Source organism: Corylus avellana, chromosome ca2 (genome assembly GCF_901000735.1).
Source record: "Corylus avellana chromosome ca2, CavTom2PMs-1.0".
Taxonomy (NCBI): domain Eukaryota; kingdom Viridiplantae; phylum Streptophyta; class Magnoliopsida; order Fagales; family Betulaceae; genus Corylus; species Corylus avellana.
In genome coordinates, this window is record NC_081542.1 from 44,151,764 (window position 1) to 44,169,215 (window position 17,452).

Genomic DNA, 17,452 nt, shown 5'->3' on the forward strand with positions numbered 1-17,452 from the left:
AGATGGGACATTGTCGCAATTAAAAATTTAATGAGACATTATTAATTAAGTAGTATATAATATATGATAATATTATATATTATATCAATGTTTTACCATTATCACCTTATACATGACACCATCAATTTATAATTTTTTTTTTCTTTTAATAATAATAAATTGGCAATATCATGGCAACATATTAAAATAGTGTTAAAAAATAAGCATTGTATATTACATTTTACTTAAAAATAAAAATATATTGGATGTGTTAATTTTTTTAGAAAGTTTTTTTTTTTTTTTTAAATGTCTACACAAGAGGAAAAGGAGGAGAAGGAGGATTCGAACTAGTGACCTCGTTAAAAGTCGAATTTTTAAAAAAAAATTGTATTGTTAATATATTTATTTACCAAACTTTTATCAAAAAAAAAGTGGAGCTTGTGCTTTTATTGTATGGACAGTAATCTTCGACAGAAATTAAAGTGGTTGTTCGAGGAAACGAGGCAGTAAAAAGGGTCGTATATGATTAATTATTTTCAAAGATTGCCAGAATTTGTGCTTCATTAGAACTTTCTAAGAAATTTCTGTCCTTCTAGGTTGTCTGATCTGAGGGAGCTTCCAAGTTCCAACTATATATAAAAGGGCAGAAATTTCGTTCGTGGCTCCTACAAATACTCCAATCATGGAAATACTGTTTATGTATATTATTTATAGAAAAGACAATTAAGATTGACTCTTTGGATATCCACATTGGTTTATCTATAATTAATCATAAGTTAATGACTTTCTTATTTTTGCTAATGACTTTCTTTGTTGTCCTCCAAAAGCAAATTCTTGTCCAAGAAGGTTCTTATTAAATTGAATGCGCACTCAATTGGACGGTTCGTCATTCAAACTTCGTCCAAAGGAGAGTGGGGGATGGGGGTTCACTATCCTACGCACTTCAAGAAAAAAATAGGTTATCCCTCTAGGGCTTTAGGTAGGGCAATAGTTGGCTGCTACCCACCTGATATTTGGTAGCATTTTTTTAGGTTTTGAATCAAGAGTGAAAAAGATTTTCCTTTGTAACCAATAACAAAGCCGAATTCCAATATAATTAAATTCTTGTAAACTCGTTCGAGCAACTATCAGGCAAAGTTTATGTTTAAGTTTACTTGAACGATTGTCATGCAATGCAAGGGTCAAGTAATGAATTTCTTTTGTTTTTTTTTAGCGTAAAACTTGCATGCACGAGCGTGGGTCGAGTGAGTCCTCATAAAAATCAAGACTGATCCGAATTTTGAACCGATCTCACGCTATCGTCAAACACAAACCAATTGACCTATAATTTGACATTAGAATTTGCCAACTGGAACACAAAACCTAACAATAGTTTAAAACAAGTAAAATATAAAGATATAAGAGCAAATAAAGACGGGTTAATCGGAATCAAAATCCCCTTCTTCACTCAATGAATCTAGACATAAATTCATATACTAAAAGATATGCATTATTCATCAACTAAGGATGCAAAAGGTGTGAAAAATCACCTGGAACATTATGTAAAGTAACTTGGCAAATGGGTTTGACTAAAGAAAGCACCATATTTTTCTCCTATATCATCTCACCTAAATAATCTTGGTGAATGTAATAACAATACACAAAATGATCAACTTCTAATGATTTGAAGAGACAGGGAGAAGTAGCAGAGAAAGCAACTAAGATAATATGACGCGTTTGTGTCTCCCTGTCACATGTATATATATATTGACAATAAGCAAGCAATTATAACAATAATATGCATTTGGACATTTTCAATCAAATCTATGCGTAGATTATGTTCTGATTCTATTTCACACGTGTCCCTGTCTGAGAGACTGTCGGCTGGAGAACGAGAATATTGGTTTGGCAGTCACGACAATCTACACCTTTGAAAATTAGTTTGGATTGAAGACTTTTCAAAGCCTGTCGGCTGGAGAATCAGAATAGAACCGAAGAAAAATACTGAGCACGACTTGCATGGAATTTAATGACAAAGTTTACCACAAAACTGGCTTGTAATCCGTGCTAATTACGCCGTTATTTTCCTTTGAATTTGCACTTTTCAAAGGTTCGTGAAGAAAACACACTAACGGACAGAGGAATTAGACCCAGAAGATTGATGGAAAAGAAAGAGTAAAATACAGAACAGCTGCATAAGTGAAGCTGCACATGTTTGGTTTTTTTTACAAAACTTCTCACCGACAGCGGAGGGCGGACTTTGTAGATGGTTGGGGTCTTTCGCAATCAATCCTACAACTTTTTTACATCCCTATAAAAACACTATTTTCTATTTTATGACCCGTCAACATTGGCTTTTTAATCGTTAGACAAGTTTAAGTCTTGTACGCTTCTATTTTACAGGAATAGGATCTTTTTTGGTCTAAAATAGATAGGAGAATATTTAGTTTATGAATAGAATTTTTTCTCAAAAATTATTGAGTCACAAATAAAATACATGTCTCATTAACCAAAAATAATAATAAAATATTATTTTAGATTAAAAAAAAAAAACAAAAAAATAAGGGGTGATTGGTCATCCCATCTTTGTCATAGGGGGTGGCCAGACCACCCCATTTTAGTTGGAGGTGGCTTGAGAGCCACCCCCAATGGTCAGCCAAGGATGGCCAGACCACCCCATGTCACCCCAATGGTTAACCATTTTTTTTTTTTTTTTTTCGTTTGGCCTTGGGGGTGGTTAGACCACCCCAAAAGCCATGGGGTGGCTTCGGCCATCCCAGATTGGCCAATGGTGGCTGGCCACCCATTCTTTTTTTTATTATTATTATTTTAGTTTTTATTTATTTTTTAAGTATTAATTAATATTTTTTTTATTTTTTTTATTGGAAAGATAAGTGGCATATTTGTGGCGTTTGAATTTCTTTAAAGGTGAAGAAATTCTAGTCATAGACTAAATACCCTCCGGTCCATTATGAACTGAAGAGGAACCGAATCCTATTTTACATAAACGCATGTGGACGTAAAAAAACTATTTTACATAAACACACGTGTATTTATATAAGTTCGGATTCCTACGCAAAAAAAAAAAAAAAAAAAAAAAAAAACAAACAAACAAAAATCATAATTCCACCTAGAGCTGGGTATCGATCGGTTAAGACCGGTTAATAGACTTATCGGTCAGTTAACCGATAAGCTATCGGTTAACCAAATCCTAACCGATTATCGACCGATAAGAAGTGTTAACTGAAAATTATCGGTCATATTGGTAATCGGTTAACCGGTAGGTTAAATCGGTTTGGGCTTTTATGGGCTTTTTATTGGGCTTTTACTAGTTGCTAATTGGGCCAAAAATTAATTGTTTTGAAGGTCCAAATATGTTTTGTTGGGCTAAAACCTAAAATAGCTTATTAAAAATTAGTTATTTTATAGTATATTTTTTGCTAAAATACCTTATTGAAACTTTTTTGAATAACCATTGTCACCCCAATGGTTAACCAATATTTATTTATTTATTTTCGTTTGGCCCTTGGGGGTGGTCAGACCACCCCAAAGGCTTCTGCCATCCCAGATTGGCCAATGGTGGCCAGCCACCCATTCTTTTTTTTGATTATTTTAGTTTTTATTTATTTTTTAAGTATTAATTAATATTTCTTTATTTTTTTTATTGGAAAGATACGTGGCATATTTGTGGCGTTTGAATTTCTTTAAAGGTGAAGAAATTTTAGTCATAGACTAAATACCCTCCGGTCCATTATGAATTGAAGAGGAACCGAATCCTATTTTACATAAACGTGCGTGGACATAAAAAACCTATTTTACATAAACACACGTGTATTTATATAAGTTCGGATTCCTACGCAAAAAAAAAAAAAAAATCATAATTCCACCTAAGGCTGGGTATCGGTCGGTTAGGACCGGTTAATAGACTTATCGGTCGGTTAACCGATAAACTATCAGTTAACCAAATCCTAACCGATTATCAACCGATAAGAAGTGTTAACCGAAAATTATCGGTCATATTGGTAATCGGTTAACCAGTTGGTTAAATCGGTTTGGGCTTTTGTGGGCTTTTTATTGGGCTTTTATTAGTTGCTAATTGGGCAAAAAATTAATTGTTTTGAAGGTTCAAATATGTTTTGTTGGGCTAAAACCTAAAATAGCTTATTAAAAATTAGTTATTTTAGAGTATATTTTTGGCTAAAATACCTTATTGAAACTTTTTGATCCGCTACAATAATAAATATAAAATTCTAAAAAAATTAAAAATTAAAATAGCTTATCGGTCATATCAGTCATATCGGTTTTTCGATAAAAAAATTTTAATCGACCGATAAGTTTATCGGTATAAAATTTTTAACCGATTACCGACCGGTAACTATCAGTTACGGTTAATATCAGTTTGGTTAAAGTCGGTAATCGGTTAATCGGTAAAGCTTTTTTTAAAATAAAATAAAAAAATGGTTGAAAAACTACTTAAATATATGATAAAAAATGTTCAGTTTCCATCTTTTGCTCATCTCTTGTTTATCTCTACACAAAAGATTGACAAATTTATCATTGATTTTGTAAGACCATACGTGGGTTTCCAGTAATAAATTTGTAAAAAAAATACACAAATAAAATGAATAAAAAATAAATGTGTAACACACCCCACAAAAATAGATCTTCACTTTTATTCATAATCATAATACCAGCCTTAAAAGTGCATTCCAAAGTACCTCCTCTCCACTCACACTAAACCTTAAAGGATACCCATAACTTACAAGTTACAACAAGTCCCTTTTGTCCAGATGTGTTGTAAGAAAGCCCACTTGACAAAGCCCTTTTGAGAGCCCACTCCTAACCAGCCTGCACCTTTTCTTTCCCTAGTCAGCTGCCATAAGTAGGTGGGGCCATAGCGGCCTATGGCCTTTTACCACCTAAAATTATCTTTTTATTACGGTCTAACATTTTTCTGAGTAATGATACAATGCACGCTTGGCGTGCATTCAACAGTGATGCACGTCAGGCAAAAAAATTTTTTTTTTTTTTTTCAAAAAAATTAAAATAATAAATTTTTTTTTTTTTTTGCCTGGCGTGCATCGTATCATTACTCCATTTTTCTTAATCAAATGATGGCACCTCCTTGCTCCATTCACAATTCGTTGACACTTAACCCACTCTGCTAAGACTTAAGACAACCTTTGGCACAACCCAAATTGAATCCTGTGTGCTTCTTCAACCTTTCCCACATGTCTTCAGCCACCCAATTGCCTAGAGGTCTTCATCTTCCTCCCTTCATCTCACAAATTTCTACAACAATTCTCAACACTTGTGCAGGTTTTTATCACATGCTTTTAGAGACAATGTTCCACCATTACCATTGGTAACCGTTCATCCACCTTTTGAAGCCATCATTGATATCGATTCGGGTATGAACCTTGTTAATCTTTGAGACCCATTTCTTCTTTTGTTTTTTCTTGCACATGTGAATGCTATTTGGGTATTTCTTGGGCAGATAATTGAGTTTTGTATATGCGTTTGATGCGAAAGCAAAAGCAAAAGCGAAGAGCGAATCAGAGAAAAATTTGGTGCAAAAATGGTGAGTATTCAAGTATTCATTTTGGCAATTGGGTTTGAAACAATAAATTTATGTCAGATGCGGGGTTGGGTTTTGAAGTAAAGGGTCTTCTACATTGTGATTTTCATGCCATGTTTTCTCTCGAAAAAGAAATCGAATTGAATGTTGAAATTATGAGAATCTCTAATTAGCTGACAATTCTTTGCACCGCCCACAAATTTGAAGGGGAATTATAGGGTTAGAGTTTGGATAAACATGTTCAAAGTCATCCATTGGTTGACCCGTGGTCTTAACCCGTTTATGAAATTATATTATATATTTTATATAATAAATACATGTTAAAATTGGTCAAACGGGTCGTACTTCAGTATTTGAGTCAAAATAGGTCAAATAGCTGCGGCCGTATTGGATTAAGTAAACAAGTCGTGTTTAGGTCTAAATAGGTCAAGTGGGTCATGCCAGGTCCCTCGCAGGTCGTGTTTGGGTTTGCCTTTATTGGGTTGGTGGGTCAGCAGGTCAACCCGAACCCTGACTCACCAATTTTTTACATGACCCATAAATCTAATACACCATATAATGCACAGTTGGTTCTCGCAAAAGTACTTGGCAATAAAAAAGGGATAAATGGGCTTTAAGTCGATTTGGGGAGAAATAATAAATGTGTTTCAATCAATTTGGGTAAAAATTTGGCTCGATTATTTTTTAATATTTTTGGTATTTGACATGGCTTAAATATCACAAGTAGGACATGTGATTTGTTGTGTTAGCTATGGCACAAGGGACATGTGTCGTTTTTTTAAGCGTGTTGACGTCGATCACCACTAAAAAAATAATGGACAGAACTTGGATGGAAAGTGCAAGTTAGTATTTAGATTTACAACACGTATCACTTATGAGTTTATGACATTTTTTTGAAACCGATATAACTATTTAATTTCGGTCCAAACCACTAGTAATAAAAAAAAAAATTAACCCTAAATAGGCGGTACAAGCGGTTGCAGGTGGCAATTATTACCTCTATTGAAATTTATAACCACACTACATAACCGATTTTTAGAAATGGGCATTTTGAGACTTCCTTAAACCTCTTTTTAGGGCCTATTTTATATAGTTTTGGATATTTTTTAAAATAATTAGAAGGCTTCAAAATGTAACAAAGTTCAAGAATATATAATTTTTTTTTTCTTTAAATGAATAAAGCTCAAATTTCATTAAACTCAAAACCAAAACCTTATATCAAATGCACCAAAATAATGTTATTATATATATATATATATATATATATATATAATTGTAGGCGATTAACAATTTTTTATAACAGCCTACAAAAGCCATTATACGATGGATGTTATAAGCGGTTATAACCGCTCCGTTTGTACACCCTACTAACGGGGCAAAGCGGCTAAAACCGAACCCGAGCAGTCTGGATCCAAATAAAAACCCGAAAACAAAAAACCTTACCGAGTCGATGTACCGCAGAGACGAAAGGAGTCGCCGGCAACGCCATTTACATACAGTTGCCTTGTTGCAACACAATTAACATCATAAGGTAACTTTCCGTCCCCAATTTTCTCGGGAAACAAACAACTAAAGTTCCCGAGAAATTTTTGTTGACGTCGCTAGGGTTTGAGTGTAGGAACTTTTTTGTTTCTTGTTTCTTTTGCGGGCATTCTGGTGAGTCTAGGGTTTTTTGTGGAGCAGCGATTTGGAAAGCGACGGTTTCTGATTTGGTGATTTTCGTAGGGGGATGGATTTGAAGGCGGAGTACTGATGTCACTGTTCTGGATTGTGATTCGTCAGCTTGCAGAGATCGAAGCGATGGTGATTCTTCTTTTGAGTTCTTATCAATTTAGCTGATTGTGATTCTTTTTGTTAATTCAAAGGAAATGGAATTGTCTGCCTGTGTGTGTGGCATTTTAGTCTCTGATTTGGTTGCGGAGAAATTTAGAGCAGGAAAGGAAGTTGAAAATTTGGCACACGCGTTTTATTATTGTTTTGAATACGCGAAGTGAAAATCTGACGTCAACTAAGCCAAAGAGGTGAAAGTAGGTCCAGTGGAGTAGTGGTTTCTGTTTTATTGGGTTCGAAATGTAGGAAAGATTCAAAGAGTAACTAGTTTCAGATTCTTTTTCCTCTATTTTTCTTAGCAACCAAACAGAGCATTTAGGAAGAAATCCATTTTCTATGACGGAACGAGTGTGTAAAATAGGAGTTGTCCTAATAATCGATGGTTATGATGCTTAGCATATCAAAATTCTAGAGAAATGCGACAACTGCTTATGTGGACAGCTGCTTAATTTTCTTTATTCTTCAAACCTTTGTATATGTGGACAGCTGCTTATATGTCTTCTCTGTTTATTAGTTATTGTGATTTCCTTGTTCTTTTTGCTTCTTCTAGTTAAGTGTTTTCTTTTGTATACTTCTTGTTTACTTAGGGTCACCTTACTCTTTTAATGATATTTGTTGATTACTTATAAAAAAATTATAGAGAAATGGGAAATGCAGCAAGTTTCAGTTTCATTGGGTGTGAAAAACATGGCCGAAGAGATTTGTTAAATGATGATGTGATCTTGTCTTTATCTATCCGTGCACAGGCTACATCAAAGAAAGTGATTACGAAGGAAGAGTGGGAGAAAAAGCTTAATGATGTAAAGATTAGGAAGGAAGACATGAATAAATTGGTGATGAATTTCCTTGTAACAGAAGGTTATGTTGATGCTGCTGAGAAATTCCGAATGGAATCTGGAACTGAACGTATCCTTAGTTTTCAATGATTGCCTATTCTTTTCTTTGTAGGCATTTAGTGCTGATGGTTGGTTCTTTCTTTCATTTTCTGCCATGTTTAATATTTGCTACTCCTTATGTGTAAATAGCAGACATAGATCTTGCAACAATCACAGATCGCATGGCAGTTAAGAAGGCAGTTCAGTGTGGTAATGTGGAGGACGCAATTGAGAAAGTTAATGACTTAAATCCCGAGGTGGATATCCTAATCTGGAATTTGTTGCTAATTCTTTGGCATATTACATTTGTTTTTGGTGATAGTAATGGTATCGTTACTTCAGCCATGGCTTCAGGAAAGTTTACATTGTTCTTGTCATCATGCTGTTTTGCACACACTTAACAGCCAATTCATTTGTTAATCTTGAGCTTTTGGGGTTTATTAGTTCATGTGCAATGTGCACATTGCATATTTAACTGGTTGATGCGCTCTAAACTAAGTTTATATAGGTTGGTAGGTTTGTCATAAGGACCATCTGGAATTGAGATATGATGGAGTGGAAGTTAATAATAACCTATATGATACAATATGTTGAAATTTATCTTTAGGGTCATTGCGAATTTAGCATCAACAACCTTATAAAGATTCTATTTCCCTTAATTTTCTTGTAGTTTAATTTGATCGCATCCTATATTAATAGGGCTTTTGTTGAAAATGAATGAATTATGCAACTGTATCTAATTAGGTTACTATGTTACTTCTTATTTCATTTATTCCATTATGGATATATGAAATTCAGACAAAATTCTAACTATTGTTATAAAGAAAAATACTGAAGAAGTGATCAAACGTTATGTTGTTATTGATCTATATGAAAAATATGAAAAAGTACATTGAAGCAAAAGTACTATCACCATATAACTCAAGACTTGTTTGTTATGTAGGGCATGAGATTGCTATCCCCAATGATTTTTTTTTTTTTTCTCATGGCACTTTTTTTTTCTCCATTCAGCATGTTAGAGAATGCAAGGGATGCCCGTTAATTAGCTAGGATTCCCTTTCTTTTTGGTCATTGAAAAGCACCTCCAAAGTTTGTAGATGTGTCTAGGTATAAGAATGAGTGCCCTTAATGCCAATTAATGAGCCCAATTTCCTGCTGGAATCCTTCTCAAATGGAGACATATAGGTACTTTTAAAGGATGTAATACATCTACTAAGTTAGAAAACGATCCAATTAGATTGTATCAGTATTGCTTGGCTTATAGCCCCAAGCTCTGACCACCATAGAGAATTCATCTTTCCTGTAAGTAGTTGGAATCCTATTATTAATTGGTTAGTGTCACTATAAACAATTCGAGTAGTGAAGGTAGGTTCATCCTCCCTTTAGATCTTACCTTTGAACTGACTGCTTTCAAATGCTCTAGTGATCCATCAACTACCTGCATTTGAAAGCAGTTAAAGTTGACTTTCTGTGCTCTTTGAAACCTTTTTAATTACAGAGTGATTGTTTTTTTTTATTTTTTATTTTTTTCAATCTCGCTCAAGTAGGTGAGAAGTATCATGTTTTCGTTTTGTTTTGTTGTTGATTGAATAATGGATAAACCAGAAAGTAGGGTCTTGCCTAGCTTGAGCGTGCGCAACTAAAGAGTATAGCTATGTAAATGCAAGGTTTTTGCTCCATCCTGTGAAAGATGGTCCCAGTCTGACCCATTGTTAGCTTTGCTTAGGCAGTAACACCAGGGTAAGGATAACTTCAAACTTCTGGTTGATATGGCATGCATTTCGTCAAACAGAAAGGAGAAGCAAACTTGTGATTGAAAAGTATTTTTCTTTAAACTGATAAGAAATATAAAACAATAGGGAGACATAGAAAGGGGTAGAATTGGACAGATATAAAAAAGTAGAGAGAACGTCCCCAGGGGTTGGAGATATAGAAAGAGATACAGCAAACCAAGGAAAGATAGCAAGATGGAAGAGGTAAGAGAAGAACCAGATGGGAAAGGAAGGCAAGAGGGGCTGATAAGAGAACGGACAAACTAGGAAAGCAAAGAGGTGGAGAGTAGGAAATGGGTGACACAGGGAGAACCTAGAAAAGAGGAGGAGAGCAGAAGGATAGGAAGGCAAGAGGGGCTGATAAAAGAACAGATAACCTATAAAAGTGGTGGAGAGTGGGAAACTGGTGAGTTGGACCACAAGCTCTTTTGAAAGACTAACTGTTATTCATCCGGGTTCTCCATCTCGTTTTACACGAAGGCAGCCTGTATTTGAGCACTGCAAAAGCCTAAAAACTCTTGGAATCCATCAAAGCTACTGAACTTGTATTGAAACGGATTGGAACCCATGCATCATTTTTCTAAAAGCTTCCTATAATCATCAAATTCCAGAAACATGAAAACTTTTCAAATGAGGATTATTCTTCTTGTCAGCATTATCTCTCTTGCAGAGTGATAATGTATAGAAGACTTCTGAAATAGATGCCTCAAACTGTGTCATGATTTAGGATAAATTTTGATTGTTTTTCAGTAAGACTACCAGAATGAGGATGATGGTAGTATCATTAGAAATTGGGTGAAATACTATCTGATATAGGCTCAAACTACTCCACAGAGGTAGTTGTGAACAATCTTTCACAGAATAAGTAATTGTATTTGTACCTAATCTTTATATTGTTAAACCCATTTTTTGGAAGTTGGCTTGTTTATTTATCTGCTGTTTTTACTTTCTTTTGTCAACTTGCTGCTAAGAATAATCTTTTTTCTCATTGAGCTGGAGCCTTGGGAAGAGAATTATGTTGTGTCCCCCTCTTCTCTGAATCAGAATCTTAAGAACATATACAAGTGTTTTCTTTTATGGGAGATAAAGGTCGTGCAACCTAGGACTAAGGGCAAGAGAGAGCTGTTAAATTTAAAAAGCTCCATTAACTACAGTATTGCTAGCGGGCCTTCTCGGAGAAGGAAGGGCAAGACCATTGTGTTGTAGTGCCCCCATGTGGGTTTTATGGGCTGGATGGTGATTCTTTGAGGTTTTTTGTGGGTTAGCTTGGCTTCTCTGGGTGTTTGTTTTTGAGGGTTTTTGGGTGGGTTTGTGGGGTTTCTTGTGTTGGATTTTGGGTGGGTCTTTTTTTCTTTTTCTAGTTAGGTGTTTCTGCTTGTATACTTTTGGTGTACGTAGGGGCGCCTTACGCTTTTAATAAAACTTGATTATTACTTATCAAAAAAGTGTTCTCTTTTAAATTTTGTCATGCATCTATTTCTCAGAGAATTATAGTTGTTCATTATTTGAATTTTATATGCAGATACTAGATACAAATCCCCAGTTGTTTTTCCATCTTCAACAACAAAGGTTGATAGAACTAATTCGGAATGGGAAAGTAGAAGAGGCTTTAGAGTTCGCCCAGGAGGAGCTTGCACCAAGGGGAGAAGAAAATGTATGACTTCATTCTTTATGACTTTGGTGTGGCTTGCAATCATGCATGAATAGTTTGATCATTAAAGTCTCTTCTTTGTGATAAGCTTCTTTGTTGCTTTCTTTGTTAATAATTGTTAAAGTTTTAATGTTGACTATGTCTACAAACATGAAGATAGGATGAATGTTTGAAATGTTCTTTTTCTTGTGATGAACTTCTTTGTTGCTTTCTTTGTTAATAAATGTCAAAGTTTTAATGTTGATTATATATACAAACATGATGATAGGATAAATGTTGAAATGTTAAAAGAATATAGTCTATTCCACTATCCAACTTCGTTTCATTGCATACAATTGGTTTAGCACTTAGCCTAAGAAAATTAGTTGTCCGCAGCAAAGCTTTTTAGAAGAGTTGGAAAAGACTGTTGCACTTCTCGCTTTTGAAGATGTTTCCAACTGTCCTGTTGGAGAGCTTCTGGACATATCACAGCGCTTAAAGACAGCCAGTGAGGTGAATGCAGCCATACTTACTAGCCAGAGCCATGAAAAAGGTCAGTGCATTTGTCATTTGATCTTTAACAGTAATATTTGCCATTTTCCAGGCTCTGGAATTAATATATCATGGTTCTCTCATTATAAAAATATTGCTGCTCAGATCCTAAAAATAAATAAATAGAAATGAATAAATAAAAATATGAGTATCGTGCACATAATCACATATTTTTTAACAATTTCTTCATCATCCTAGTGGGACTTTGGCTCTGGTTAACAGTTTGAGATGTTTTCTCCATCATCTTGGGGATTCTTGTATAAACCCATGCATATGCGTGCTGATGGGTATAAATTGTTGATTTAGCTCCTCCAATGATTCCACTATTAGCTACAATCACCACCTTAGATTTGGCAATGGAATGGTTGGAAGGAGCTCAGACTAGAGACGCCCGATAATATCCTGAGTGTGTCCATCAGTGGAATATTGATGCAGCACAACAGTAAGGGACCAAGATGAAAGTAGGAGGAAGAAGAAGTGGGAAACAAAGGGAGAAGAAATAGAAAAACAAACATGAAGGGGGAGAAGAAGACAAAGGCAAAAGAGACGTCAAATCATTCTTTATTCATCGGAAACTGCTAAAAACAATACAAAATTGGGTTAAAAAATAGACTATAACATAAAACCTAATCCTGATCATACTTGGGTTGACCACCCACTAAAAGTAACATAAAGCCCAAAAACATTAACATAGTCTGGAAAATAAATAACATAACAATAAAATGCGAAATAACAGAAGTTCCACTAACAAAATCTCAATAACTGAAATGCCAATAACAAAATCTTCAGCTCTCAATCCTTAGCGTGTTCGGAAGGGAGGAGGTTTCCCTGGAAGAGTGTGTGGCGGACACAGGCTCCTCCAAGGGCGGTTTTTTTTGCGTGGTCGACTGCTTTGGGCAAAATTCTGACCCTAGATAACCTCAGGAAGCGACATGTGATTGTGGTGAATAGATCTTGTATGTGCAAGAAGAGTAAGAAGACGGTAGATCATCTTCTTCTTCATTGTGAGGTAGCGTCTGCTTTGTGGAGTGTCTTTTTTGGTTGTTTTGGGTTATCGTGGGTGATGCCTAGATGTGTTTTCGAGTTGCTAACCTATTGGTGGTCTTCAAGAAGGGGGGGGAGTGCTGTGGTCTGGAAGATGGTGCCTACTTTTTTTTTTTTTTGTGTTTATGGAAAGAGAGAAATAATAGGTGCTTTGAGGACTTGGAGAGGTCCTCCGAGGACATTTTATCCTCTTGTTTCCATACTTTGTATCTCTGGACTGTAGCGTATGTTTTTCCGGTGTCGATTAGCTATTATGATTTTCTTGTACGTTTTTCCTCTTCTAGTTAGGTGATCCTCTTTGTATACTTCCAGTGTATTTTGGGGCACCTTACGCTTTTAACAAGACTGATGGTTACTTATAAAAAAAAAAAAAAATCACCCAAACACAAAGTCATAGACTGGGCTGTCCTCCAACATCGGCGCCCATACACACGTGTGATCAGTGGGATGTGTCTGGTGTCCGCACCAACTCTTCCAAAGTGGGAATAACTCGACCCTATTGAGTGTGGCTCTTGGTGGCTCAGGTAGTACTTTAATAGGTCAGGACCAAGTTGATGCAACATGTCCCTGATGATCCATGTTCAGTCAGAATCTTGTCAGCCCTCCCAACAAACTAGGAAATGTTGAACTTTGTCATCCCTGTTAAAGACAACTTTCACATCCAAAATAGCATCAATATATTCTGTATGTGTTGGTGGAAGGGGTAGTTGGATGGGACCAGGGATATGGTTGGTGTCATGGTCAGATAAAGGGTCCTCAAAAGGGTCATCCAGGATAGCTAGTTGGCCCTTATAAGGAATTAGATCCTCTACATTAAATGTGAAGCTAATACCATGTTTGGGTGGGATGTCAATGACATACGCATTTGGTCCGACCTGTTGGGCACTATGAGCTTGCAATTTTCGAACGGATCCAGGTGGGAACTGTTCATGTCTAATTTGGAGTATGACATAGTCTCTTATGCAATGTGACACTTGTGTGATTCAGCTTGCTGTTTATATTGGGCATTACATGCAAAAAAAATTTTTGATAAGTAATATCCAGTTTTATTAAAAGCGTAAGGCGCCCCAAAGTACACTGAAAGTATACAATAGAATCACCTAACTAGAAAGGGAAAAACGAACAAGAAAATCATTGTAGCTAATCGACACCGGAAAGACATGCACGATAGTCCAAAAGGTACAAAGTATGAAAACAAGAGGATAAAATGTCTTCCAAGGATCCCTCCAAGTCCTCAAAGCATCTATTATTTCTCTCCCTCCATAGACACCAAAAGAAGCAAGTAGGCGCTATCTTCCAGACCGCAGCACTCCCCCTTCTCCCCGTAGACCACCAACAGGCTAGCAAATCTGAAACCCGTCTTGGCATCACCCAAGACAACCCAAACCGACCAAAGAAGGCGCACCACAAAGCATAAGCTACCTTACAATGAAGAAGAAGATGATCTACCGTCTCCTCACTTCATTTGCACCTACAACATTTGTTCGTCACAATCGCATGTCGCTTCCTTGAAGTTATTTAAGGTCAGAATTTTGCCCAAAACTGCCGACTACACAAAAAAGATCGCCCTTGCTAAAATTTGTTTACTGATCTCATGTGCAAGTCATGAAACATGTTGTGCAAATGCTTCAGCTGACTAAGAAACCCTAGCATGTAGAGAGATCGGGAGAATATTTAAAGGTTTCCTAGGCTTATAAGCATGGACAACCTCAAATAGACTCATGCCTATGGACCTATTTCAAGCAAATTGAGTTGTGGGGAGAATCAAATTATCGTAGAAGAATTTCTAGACTACAATTGAACACTTTAGTCTTTCAATAAAACTGGCTTTTACTTATCAAAAAAAAAAAAAAATTGAACACTTTAGTCTAACCATCTGTTTGGGGATGGCAGGCAGTGGAGAACTTTAGCTTCATACCAACCATGTGCCATAGGATTCTCCAGAAATAACTCATAAACCGAACTTCCCTATCAGACACTATGGTCTTCCCAAGACCATATAATTTGACAACCTTATCGAAATAGAGCTTTGCCATCTTAGAGGCATTTGAGGCCTTGGCACACGGATTGAAGTGGGCCATCTTGGAAAAGTGGTCCACTTCTACAAAGATGGAATCATGCTGCATTAAGGTATGTAGAAGCCCAAGCACACGTCCATACTCAGATCTTGCCAAGGGGAGTCCAACACAGGGAGAGGAGTGTAGAGGCCAGTGTTCTACTTTCTGTGCTTGGCCAATTGGCATGTTCGATATTTGACTAATCAATTTGGCAATGTCTCTCTTTAGGTTTGACCAATAAAATTGGCACACGACTTCTTCTATAGTCTTATCATACCCAAAGTGTTTCAAAAGTCCACCTGCGTGAATCTCCTAAGTTAAGAAATCTCATACTAACGTCCTTGGGATGCAAATCTTGTTGGCCCGGAATAAATATTCATCTTGAAGGTAATAGCCTTCTGCAGGAGGTCAATGTTAATCTCGTAGGGCTATGTATACCTCTCCAAAATTATTCTTTTGCTCGGGCCAGTCTAAGATCATCAGAATTTTCTGTGAGCCAGCAAATATTCCCTAAGAGGAAACCATGAACCCTAAAAAGATGACTCTATCAGTGAAGAAGGAACACTTTTTTAAGCTTGACATAAAGGCTTTCCATATCAGGGTGGCACAAACCTGTGTAAGGTGGCCCAAATGTTGCTCCTTTGAGTTGTTGTATATGAGGATGTCATCAAAGCACATGGCTAGGAATTTACCCATGAAAGGCTTTAGTACTTGTGTCATCACTCTCATAAAGGTACACAGAGCGTCCAAAGAGACAAAAGTGCAAACAAGTAGTACCAGTTATTAAAAATGTTGGGGGTGACCAACGAAAATAAAGAGTCATAAATTTCCATGGGTCCAGGCCAGCTCCGCAGTTAATAAAAGGCTAGCTACTTGAAAGGATTTTGTTTTGTTTTGCTTTTGTTTTTTGTTTTTTTGTTTTTTTTTTTTAATTTGGGTCCAACAATAAATGATTGGTGACTGAATAAGCAATGAACAACTGAAATGGCTTGCTGAAACAGAAACAGGAGAATGTTATTCAAGGTAAATGGGTCATTTGGGACTATTCACCACAAAGAAATATTGATGACGATTTTAAATTACAAGCAGTATTTTCGAAGTGAAGGGGAGGACAACAAACCTGGACCTTGGATGGATAACCTGACCTGGTGTTGTCTCTTTTGGTCTCTTACTATCGTGTTGCATCAAATTTGGTATCAAACGCTAACCCAATTGTTTCCCATATAGTCTTGCATACATGTTTCGACACAACCCAAATTCAAGGGCGAATGGGAATTGCCACCCCTATTTTTCAGGTTCCAATGATTTCATGTATGAATTTCATGTCATACAGATTCCACAGAAGAATTATAGTAAAAGAAAGAAATGCAATTGTCTTGTATAATTGAGCGAAGTAATAACCGTTGGTTATTTGTAAATAATGTCTTTTGCCTATGTTAGATGATGCTTTCAGAGGGAAATGCCAATTTCGCTGACCCAACTTCTTTTCATTATTAGTACCTTTTGGAAATCTTGTACCAATGTCAAGTTTCCAAGTGAATAACTTGTGTATAATTTGGTTGAACCACAGACCCAAAGCTCCCCAGCTTGTTAAAGATGCTGATATGGGCCCAGAACCAACTTGATGAGAAGGCTGCTTATCCTCGCATAAATGACTTGTCTACCGCCACGCTTGAAGACCCTGCCATTTGAAATTTCAAGTGTGGAGGAGGATTTAGGTGTTTTTAGATTGAATAGATCAAGAATCCAATGTAATGAGACATGATGTTTGTACTTTTATCTGAAAATGACCGTATCTAGGTGTTATAATCTCTTGCATGTTATTCAGATTGGAGTTAATTTCTTTCAATAGATGCTGTTGTACAAATGATTCGAATATTCATCTCATCATATTCAATGCCAAGATTTGTTGCAGATTTCTTGTATGAAGAATAGATGAGCTCAAGTTGATGCGCCTTTTTGCCCTACAACATCAAAGTGCCCATTGTTGGCCCAGAGTGTATTGCTTACCCTTTTCTTTTTTTTTTCAATGGTCCAGATTTAATTTTAATTTTTTTTTTTTTAATTTTTTTTTTATGGAAAAGAGTAAAATTAAATCAAAATCATTAAAGAAAGTGTAGTTTGTTTTTTACAATGGCCAAATCCATTATACATAT

At 36.0% G+C, this 17,452-nt stretch overlaps 1 protein-coding gene across 5 annotated transcripts; it reads left to right on the forward strand.

Moving 5' to 3' along the window:
* Window positions 1-6,951: 6,951 nt before the first annotated feature.
* LOC132171697 (protein GID8 homolog) lies at window positions 6,952-17,213 on the forward strand. 5 transcript variants are annotated; one of them, XM_059583081.1, is made up of 7 exons: window positions 6,952-7,067; window positions 7,203-7,339; window positions 8,113-8,272; window positions 8,392-8,498; window positions 11,536-11,667; window positions 12,040-12,196; window positions 16,867-17,213. In XM_059583081.1, the coding sequence occupies exons 2-7, from the start codon at window positions 7,289-7,291 to the stop codon at window positions 16,986-16,988; spliced, it is 729 nt and encodes a 242-aa protein (XP_059439064.1). In that variant the 5' UTR covers window positions 6,952-7,067; window positions 7,203-7,288; the 3' UTR covers window positions 16,989-17,213. The 5 variants fall into 5 exon arrangements, with proteins under 5 accessions (XP_059439064.1, XP_059439065.1, XP_059439063.1 ...); XM_059583082.1 differs by having other exon boundaries at window positions 7,220-7,339; XM_059583080.1 differs by having other exon boundaries at window positions 7,262-7,339.
* The last annotated feature ends 239 nt before the right edge of the window (window positions 17,214-17,452 follow it).

Bases quoted from the DNA above. Each gene is read 5' to 3' on its own strand.
- LOC132171697 (XM_059583081.1), top strand. From the start codon at position 7,289: ATGTCACTGTTCTGGATTGTGATTCGTCAGCTTGCAGAGATCGAAGCG. The intron at 8,273-8,391 runs GTATCCTTAGTT...ATGTGTAAATAG, and splicing joins AATGGAATCTGGAACTGAAC to CAGACATAGATCTTGCAACA. The intron at 11,668-12,039 runs GTATGACTTCAT...AGTTGTCCGCAG, and splicing joins CACCAAGGGGAGAAGAAAAT to CAAAGCTTTTTAGAAGAGTT.